The sequence below is a fragment of the Palaemon carinicauda genome, chromosome 7 (genome assembly GCF_036898095.1).
Source record: "Palaemon carinicauda isolate YSFRI2023 chromosome 7, ASM3689809v2, whole genome shotgun sequence".
Lineage (NCBI taxonomy): Eukaryota > Metazoa > Arthropoda > Malacostraca > Decapoda > Palaemonidae > Palaemon > Palaemon carinicauda.
Genome location: NC_090731.1, coordinates 150,070,274 through 150,080,273, shown reverse-complemented (window position 1 = coordinate 150,080,273; position 10,000 = coordinate 150,070,274). Strand labels below are relative to the sequence as shown.

The 10,000-nt window shown below is 39.2% G+C and overlaps 1 protein-coding gene across 1 annotated transcript in view; it reads left to right on the top strand.

Moving 5' to 3' along the window:
• LOC137644590 (uncharacterized) overlaps positions 1 to 10,000 on the top strand; it is a 91,503-nt gene that overhangs the window by 3,634 nt on the left and 77,869 nt on the right. Inside the window, exon 2 of the mRNA XM_068377549.1 lies at positions 1,059 to 1,185. Coding sequence (XP_068233650.1) covers positions 1,059 to 1,185 — 127 coding nt within the window. The remainder of the gene's footprint in view (positions 1 to 1,058; positions 1,186 to 10,000) is intronic.

Here is a 10,000-nt window from a genome sequence, read left to right as displayed (position 1 = left end):
TTGTCAAATTATTTATAATTTGAGGTACCAGAGGCCAATTTTCTTTTATTGAAATTTCTCTATTCCTTGAGCACCTCATTTTAGGAAAAGAATAATAAACTTAATTTAATCCAATACTTCACATAAATTTACGTCTTCTATTTTGAATTTTTATTTTTTTTACACGATTAATAATGATAAAACGGCTATGATAAGACCTATAAGACAGATAAGGCTTATCTAAAAAAAATAGACTAATAAGGCTTATTTACAAAAAAAAAAGGAAAAAAAAATTCTAAAACAACATTGATTTACATACGAAAAACGAAAAAAAAAATTGTAATCTTTTCCAAAATATAAACTTAAGAATATCTTGTGAATTACGAAAGAAAAGAAGTTCGTCCCAACGAGGCCTTCCAACAATAGACTGAAAAAAACACAATAGACGAAACAGGGGCCTTCCATGCATTGTTGCTGCTTCCATGTTTGGAAATATGATGGTCAGAAGTAGACCACATTTCCAGAGAGGATCATGAGAAAAAACAAATATACAGTGGGATAGCGAGCTTTATTTCAAAGACAGTATTGTACATGAGTCGGAAGAAAATTGGGGAGTATATACGCCAGAAAAAACGTGAAATAACTTTATACCAAAAAGTTACTTCACGAAAAAATACATATAAGTTTATTAGATAAATACATCTCTTTTACTATTGTGCATTTCGTGAAGAATACATGATACGATCTTAAAAGCAATATTTATGTTTGGCAATTTATTTCACTATTTATCATTTAAATCAGTACAATCCTTTTCATATATACATATAATAGAAAAGTGTGAAATTAAGCACAAACTATCGTATAACATAATAAAACCTATATTACTCGAGTTATATATTTGGTGAGAAAACTCCACATCTCTGCTAAAGTCTAAAAACAAGATACGCCAGTGAAAAAAAAAGCTAAACGTTAATAACGTTCTGTTGATGAATATCACGTAAATGACTGAGCCGGAAATATTGTGAACTAAAGCGAAGAGAAACCTTCCAGTTAATGAAACAACAAAAGATTGTTATTAAATTCCTGTGACACTTTTGGTGAAGCCGAGGATCAAACAAAAATGTCATCATATCAAGGACACAACGTTCATTCACTTCATATGCTTCGCTGTTCTACTCTCTTGCTCTGCCTCAGATCAAGAAGGAGGTAAGTTTGGACGTTATGTTTTTTATCGAATTACCTAATTTCCCTCTCTATTAAAACTATACATTATATTTGCACATTACATAAAAAGTGAATATCAGGTAGATAACCACCAGCCACTGATAAAGAAAGACACATACACACACACACACACACACACATATATATAATATATATATATATATGTTTATATATATATATATTATATATATGAGTGTGTGTGCTTTTTATATATCTGTTTGATTTTAATATCAATATTAATTTTATTATTATTACTTGCCTAGCTAGAACCCTAGTTGGAAAAGTAGTATGCTATAAGCCCAAGGTCTCCAACAAGAAATATAGCCCTGTGAGAAAAGGAAATAAGGAAAAAACTAAAAGAAGGTTAAGACAATAACAAAATTACAATAAATCTTTCATAAATAAACTATAAAAACTTGAAATAACAAGAGGAAGAGGACACAAGATAGAATAGTGTGCCCAATTGTAACCCTCAAGCAAGAGATCTCTAACCCAAGAAAGGGGAAGACCATGATACAGAGGCTACTGGCACTACCTAAGACTAGAGAAACAATGGTTTGATTTTGGAGTATCCTTCTCCTAGAAGAGCTGCTTACATAGCTAAAGTCTCTTCTACCCTTAACAAGAGGAAAGTAACCACTGAACAATTGCCGTAGTTATTCTGTTGAGAGAAAATGAATTGTTTTGTAATTTCAGTGTTGTTAAGTGTAAGAGGAAAGAGGAGAATGTGTTAAGAATAGGGCCAGATTATTCTGTGTATGTGTAGGCAAAGAGGAAATAAGCCGTAACCAGAGAGAGGGATTCAATATAGTATTGTCTGGCCAGTCAAAGGACCCAATAACTCTCTAGCGGTAGTATCTCAACGGGTGGCTGGTGCTTTCGCCAATACCCTACTACCCTCATAAACTTGTGCTAAACTCAAAAATTGTTTTATGAAATAATTGAAACCAGAAAAGTTCTGAAGTGACGTAAAGTGAACACATTTTCCATATATAAGAGTTAAAATTCTCATAAGACTTAATATTTTCACTAGTGAGCTAGTTTTGTAATTGCTGTCAATTCTATAAGAGAATGCCTTTGTTATTGCTTATTTAAATTAATATGAAATTATCAATGTTGTATAAATGTACTCATGTTCCAGTAATTTCTTTCATGTAATCTGCATGATCATACTTTTTTAGTTGATATAGTTTTTATATGAAAATATACGTCAAATTTTGATGAAGACGTTCTGAAATTAACCACAATATCCCTGAAGTCTTTCAACATGTTAAGAATTTCTGTGATATCCAATTACATTGGCATTTCATTTGAATATACACAAACTCTCTCTCTCTCTCTCTCTCCTCTCTCCTCTCTCTCTCTCTCTCTCTCTATATATATATATATATATATATACATATATATATATATACACACAAACGCACACACCCCATATACACACACACATATACATATATATATATAAATATATATATATAATAATATATATATACATATTTATATACGCACAAACACATCACACCCATATATACATATACACACACACACACACACAATATATATATATATATATATATATATGTATTTATATATACTGTATATATATATTTGAGTGTATGCAAGTGAATGTGCTTTGCTTGAAGAAAGCATATCAAAATAACCATAAGTCCATACTGGGTTTATTTATTCCACCTGATTCAATCAGATACTTACTTCAGAGTTCATATGCGCATGCATGCATCACCAAAAAAAAAAAAAAAAAAAAAAAGATAATTCACATATCGCCCCACGGCTAAGTGTGCCAGTAGGGAAAGACCAAAAATTTGAAGAAAACCTAATCTCCTTTGGCCTTGAGAGAGCTAGAGAAATATACATATGAAAAAAAAAGTCCTTTGTACGGAGTAAAAAAACAGGCCAAGAATGGCGGCGCTGGGAATTTAGGAAACTCTCTGGTAAATAAGGATGCCGTGGATGGCACATTATGTGGGGGATAGGGGCATGAAGGAGGGTTCCCCCATCCCCTCATAGAAGGAGAAAAGAATAGAAGAGGGATGGGGGAGGGAGAGAATAGCGTCCACATCTGTGGTCCATTCTTTAGAATTAGTTGTTGCTGAGGATAAAAACTTGACCAGTCTTATCTTGACAACTTAATCGTTTTATCTCTTTTGACCTATTTAAGTTCCATTTTTTCTTATTTGCCTTTCAGTGCAGTAGTGTGTGTGCGTGTGTGTGTATGTGTGTGTGTGGACGTTTTATGTATGTGAGTTTGTGCATATGTATTTGAAAACTTTCTAAGCAAATTTCTTATCTGAGTCATGTACCTCAACACAGAATAGACCATAATCTGTCATTGCATAATTGATATTTCATGGAGAAATTGAAAATCTTCACCTTTATACCAATATCATATATTACAATGATAGTATACTTATTTCATATTCGTCTGTTATTATATGAAAAATCTTTTAGTTCGTAAAAATAACTCGATATTAAATCTTCGCCTCTCCGTGGTTGTGTTGAATGTTGAAATGTAATAACATACGATAACCAATATGAAAGTAAATGAAAACTGATATCTTTTTGTTGCAAAAATCTGCAGACCATTACCAAAAATTTATATTTTGTTTAATAAAATGATCGAACTATTAAAACTGATTGTAATGTTTAGGTACAAGTGTATTTCTGCGAAAGCTACTTAATAATAATAATAATAATAATAATAATAATAATAATAATAATAATAATAATAATAATAATAATAATAGTAATAATAAGAAGAAGAAGAAGAAGAAGAAGAGCAATCAGAGGTTTCAGACCTCCACCAATGGATAATGCCACCATTTTACTCAAGTCTATGGACTACATATTTCTTTTTTTTTTTTACATGTGACCGGGAAGAAATATACTGCAACATCCAACTAAAGTCTACGGACATTACATCCACCTATTCATATTCTGACAGTAAAAGGCAAAATATGCAAATCCGGATCATTTACAAATTATAATGGGGTCGTCCATGACATAAGATCTGTCCTGTGGAGAAAATCCGTCATAATTCGTTGAGTAGTTATGACGTAATCACAGACATATATATATATATATATATATATCATATATACTATATATATATATATATGTATATATTAATATATATATATATATAAATATTATATATATATATATATATATGTATATATATATATATATATATATAAATATATATATATATATATATACATATATAGCCATATATGCAAACTATATATTCAAAAATATATTAATGTATACATTATTTCCCCCAAAGAATCTCTTCATCGGCAGGGCAAATCTTTACTAATCTACAGTCTATTCAAAGGTTAAAAGGCCGCTCATGAATGGCAGAGGAAAGAGACAGTGACATTGCCCTATAAATCAGGACAATGCCCTAGAAACTGACCATATTACATATGATCAGCGCCCAAGACCCTCCCCACCCCAAGCTGGGACCAAGGAAGGCTCAGCAGGTATATATACAGGCTGCCTCAAACCCCATCCTTAGCTCACAAGGATGCTAAGGTTACAGCGACTAAAGGAACTAACGAGTTTTAAGTAGGACTCGAACGCCAGGCTAATAGTCAACAGGCAAGGACGCTACCACCAGCTTAAGTTTTCATTAGTATCTTATTAACTTACTGAAAATCCATTGTGAAATGAAGCTAATATATTGCTAAATAAATTTACGACTTAGAGTTCAATTTGAGCCCTTGTATGAAAGCCAATTTACATTCAACATATCTTTGTCGTTATTAAATCTAAAATAGCCTAAATGTAAGTTTTCTAAGATAATTTATGTGTTGAGATATTTTTAATTATATAATATATATATAATATATGTATATATATATATATATATATATATACATCATATATATATATATATATATATATAATATGCAACTCCTTTATTTTGGGATAGTATGTTTATATAGCTCTGTGTCCCATTTTAATAAAGTATAACTATTAAACTTGTAAGAGGTTTTAAAACACAAGAAACTCTCTTCTTATTTTAAATGTTAAGTTATCTATGGGGACAGAACAGAGTATCTTCCAAAATCATAATTTTTTTACAGCTGTTGTCTTAGGGGATTTATTTAATAAGCTTTATCCACCACTTCTATGGTCATCCCATCACTGTGCCTCCATTCATGACATCACGTTTAACTTTATTTTTACCAAGAAGATAAATGCTTAAACGAAATGAGGACCCAGTGCGTGCCTTTTTTAATGCTTCCCTAGCTTATCATGGACACTGGCTTTTGCTCATTTTATGTATTATTTATTTCTTTTATGTAAAAATAATTTTTTTACGTCAATTCTATGTGATACTTTTCAACAGAAGACATAGAATACACACACACACACACACACACACATATTATATATATATATATATATGTGTGTGTGTGTGTGTGTATATGTGTATAAATATAAACATTTAGAAATGTATATATACAGTAAATATATATATATATATATATATACATATATATATATATATATATATACATTAGCCTAATAGGAGACATAGTCTAGTGATTATCTATGTTTAATTGCAGATATGCCGTAACTTGATAGAGAACAAAAAACTTTAATGAAGAATTCAATGTTTACTTTTATTTTTTATATGCCACTGTATCTTGTAAATATTATTGAGAGAATATATTCTATCTTTTGATATATTTTCCCTTCTATTTTCATTTGTATTAATACTTCTGTATTTAAACATGCATGTGAATGAAGATAAAAATAATATTCAAATAATTGAGATACAGTATATACTTTTGTTTTGGGGCGGACAAAGCTCTAAGTAATCTTTCCAGGTCTCTAGAACCATTAAAAATTTTTTTGGATAAATATACATAACCAAGATGAAATGTTGTACCAACCGTGTGTCACACAATTGTACATAATTATTTTGTATATATTATGCTTGTATCTGCGCTCTTCCCTCGCACTAAAAAGAACCTAAATGATCATGTCTCCGGTTTTGCTCTGTAACATTGTCTGTCTCTCGAACATGTTATGTCCTGTTGCCTTGAGGTTTTGTATATAAAGGAGAGTGTTCCTTAATAAACAACTCAGTTGATTGCATCCTTCCTTTGAGTTCACAACCCTCTTTCGGCCCGTCACATTGGTGACCCCGGAAGTCGACAGGCTCCCACCGCCTTCCACCCCCCTACCCCTCGCCCCTTCATCGTTGGTACTATGGCGGACTCTACGGCAGTTGGTGCTGCGGCCGCTCCATTCAAAACTTTCATCGTTTGCCAGCGGAGAGGCGTTTGCTTGGTTTCAGCGCGCAGAACTCCAGTTTCGTATCAGTGGCGTGACTCGCTCAACCACCAAAGCGGATTATGTTCTCGCGGCGATACCCGAGGACACCTTCCCAGAAATATCCAACTGGCTTTGTGAACCCCAATAGCGTATGACGCCCCTCAAAACATACCTTCTGCAGCAGTACTCGCCGTCGCCAGCTCCCCGTATAGCAAAGCTTTTTCAGCTCTCGCAACAACCGTTGGGGGACCAAAGGGCTTCGCTTGCCCTCAGGGAAATGACCAGTATCGCTCGCCTTCAACCTGCCGCAGACGGCTCTCCTCGTGAGGCGAACCTACTTCGTGCCCTTTGGATACGCCGTTTACCCCGAACCTGTACGTGCTGCCATACCCGATGAGGATAGTTTACCCATAAAGGACTTGATGACCAAAGCCGACGCCCTTATGGACAGCCACTTCAAGACCTCCATCAACGCCTCCACCCCTGACGACGAGGATGCCTATTCAACATCAAACCGAAGCTGACATGAATGCCGTAGGATATACACGCCTACCCCCGTGACGTGCCGAAGCGGCAACAAAGCCGCCCACCACCCACCAATCGCTCGCGCCCACAACGAATGACTTCTACAGCCACTTACTACCTCCCATCCGCCGCAGTTTTGCTACTACCACTTCAGATTCGGGGCAACCGCGAAGAAATGGGCCAAGGATTGTCAGTGGCCAAAAAACGTGTAAGTAGGCCATCGCTTGTGGCGGTGGGCTCCCATGTTTCTAATCTTTTCTTTTTACAGGATGCAGGAACGGGCGTGCGATTTTTGGTAGACACGGGTGCTTGTCGTTCTCTTTTGCCAAGTAAACTCTTCAAGGCACGACGTAGTCTGTCTACATCTGCCGACGTCCGCTTGGTAGCTGCCAACGGATCTGCGATACCCACCTACGGTTACGAGAACCTCACATTATCGTTCGGAAACGGTAAATTCAATTGGAAGTTTCTCGTTGCTGACGTCACAATGCCAATCCTCGGTGCGGATTTCCTCTCTCATTTCCCCCCTTCTGGTCGATATCGCCCACCGACGATTGGTCAACGCAGACTCGTACTTGTCGACACCTCTTCAACCCACCCCCCTCTAACCTCGCTCTCCACATCAGCGCACCCACGGATGCCTACGCCCACCTCCTCACGTCGTACCCGGAGGTTTTCCGTCCAGAACTTCGCCAAACGCCCACGGTTCCTGCCAAGCACGGTATTTATCACCATATCAAGACGACGGGACCCCCAGTCTTCGCAAAATTCAGACGTCTGGCACCGGAACGATTGGCTGCCGCCAAACAGACATTCGCCGAAATGGAGGAAATGGGCCTTTGCCAAAAGGCCTCCAGCCCATGGTCGCCAACCTTGCATATCGTTCTGATGAAAGACGGCTCCCTCCGTCCGTGCGGGGATTACAGGCGCCTGAACATGCAAACAGAACCGGATCACTACCCCCCTCCCAAACATTGCCGACGTGACCTCCTACCTGCACAAAGCGAAGGATTTCTCTACGCTCGACCTCCTGAAGGGGTATTATCAGGTGCCTATGAATCCAGAAGACATCCCCAAGACCACCATCACCACTCTGTTTGGTACATACACCTTCAATTACTCCTGTTTTAGCCTTCGTAATGCTGGTGCAACGTTTCAACGTCTCATGGATGGGCATCTTAGGGGACCTCCCTTTCTGTGTATGTTATGTGGACGACATACTTGTGTTCTCCTCCTCAAAAGAGGAACACCTCCGTCACCTGCGCATCGTGCTCGACCGCCTGCAACAAAACGGCCTTATAGTCCGGTACGACAAGTGTACCTTTGGCGCCAACGAAGTGTCGTTCTTAGGGCACCGTATCACTCCTGAAGGAGTCCATCCCCTCCCCTGAGAAGGTAGCAGCCGTTCAGAACTTCCCCGTGCCCTCGACCGTCAAAGCTTTGCAGGAATTCTCGGGCATGATCAACTATTATCACAGTTTTCTGCCAGCCATTGCCGCCACTCTTGCTTCCCTCTACGCCTCCCTCAGGGCAAGCCAAAGGACCTGAAGTGGGGTCCCCCTTCAAGAAGCAGCCTTCTGCAATGCAAAGAAGGCCCTATCAACTGCTCTGGCTCTCACTTTTCCTATCCCAAACGCCCCTCTCCTTCTCTCCACCGATGCCAGCGACGTCGCTATTGGTGCAGTACTCCGAGCAGGTGGTCAAAGGCTCGCCCCGCCCATTGGCCTTCTTCAGCAGAAAACTGTCCAAGGCAGAATCGGGTTATTCTACCTTCGATCGAGAATTGCTGGTGGTGCACTTGGCTGTCCGTCACTTTCGCCATTTCATAGAAGGTACGCCCTTCGTCATTCGCACAGACCGCATGCCTCTGATGCACGCCTTCACTCGACAGTCTGACGCCTGGTCCGCCCGTCAACGCCGACATCTCTCCGCCGTGGCTGAATACAATTGCACCCTCCAATACGTCCCTGGGAAAATGAATCCCGTTGTCGATGCCCTGTCAAGAAACACGTTGGCTGCCGTTCAACTGGGATTGGATTACAACGGCCCTGGCTGAAGCCCAACAACAGGATCCAGAGTATCAAACTTGTAGGACATCCTGCACGTCCCCTCCGTTGGGAAGACTCTCCCCTCGAAGACTCCAACACCACCCTTCTCTTTGACGTCAGTACTGGTAGACCGCGACCTTGGATTCCTGCTCCCATGCGCCGACAGGTGTTTGATTTCATTCACGCCTTTTCACATCCCTCGTGCCGTTCTACTGCACAGCTGCTGAAGGCAAAGTTCATTTGGCACGGCATTTCTAAGGATGCTAAGGATTGGGTCCGCGCCTGTACTTCTTGCCAAACTTCCAAAGTACAATCGACACACGGATTCAGGAGTTGGCACTTTTCCTCAACCTCAGCGTCGTTTCGCACACATTCACGTCGACGTTGTAGGCCCCCCTACCCACATCACAAGGACATCGTTACCTGTTTACCGTCATCGACCCGCTCCACTCGTTGGCCTGAAGCCATTCCCATGGAAACTGCAACGTCCGCCTCATGTACATCTGCCTTACTCTCTGGATGGATTTCAAGATTCGGTATCCCTGAGCATATTACTTCTGACAGGGGAACCACTTTCACCTCTCAATTGTGGACGTCATTAGCGAATCTCCTGGGCATCACCCTACATCAGACAACGGCCTACAACCCCGCTGCCAATGGAATGGTTGAACGTTTTCATAGCACCCTCAAAGCAGCTTTGATGTCCCGCTGCAAGGATTGCAACTGGTTTACTCAGCTTCCCTGGGTCCTCCTGGGACTAAGGACCACTCATAAAGACGCCCTCGATGTCTCGGCAGCTGAAATGGTGTATGGCGACCCGTTGGTCGTCCCTGCCGAATTTTTTCCTTCTACAACCTCCTCCGACGATCTCCAGCGCATACGTCACGTCATGGGAAAATTTACTCCGTGCC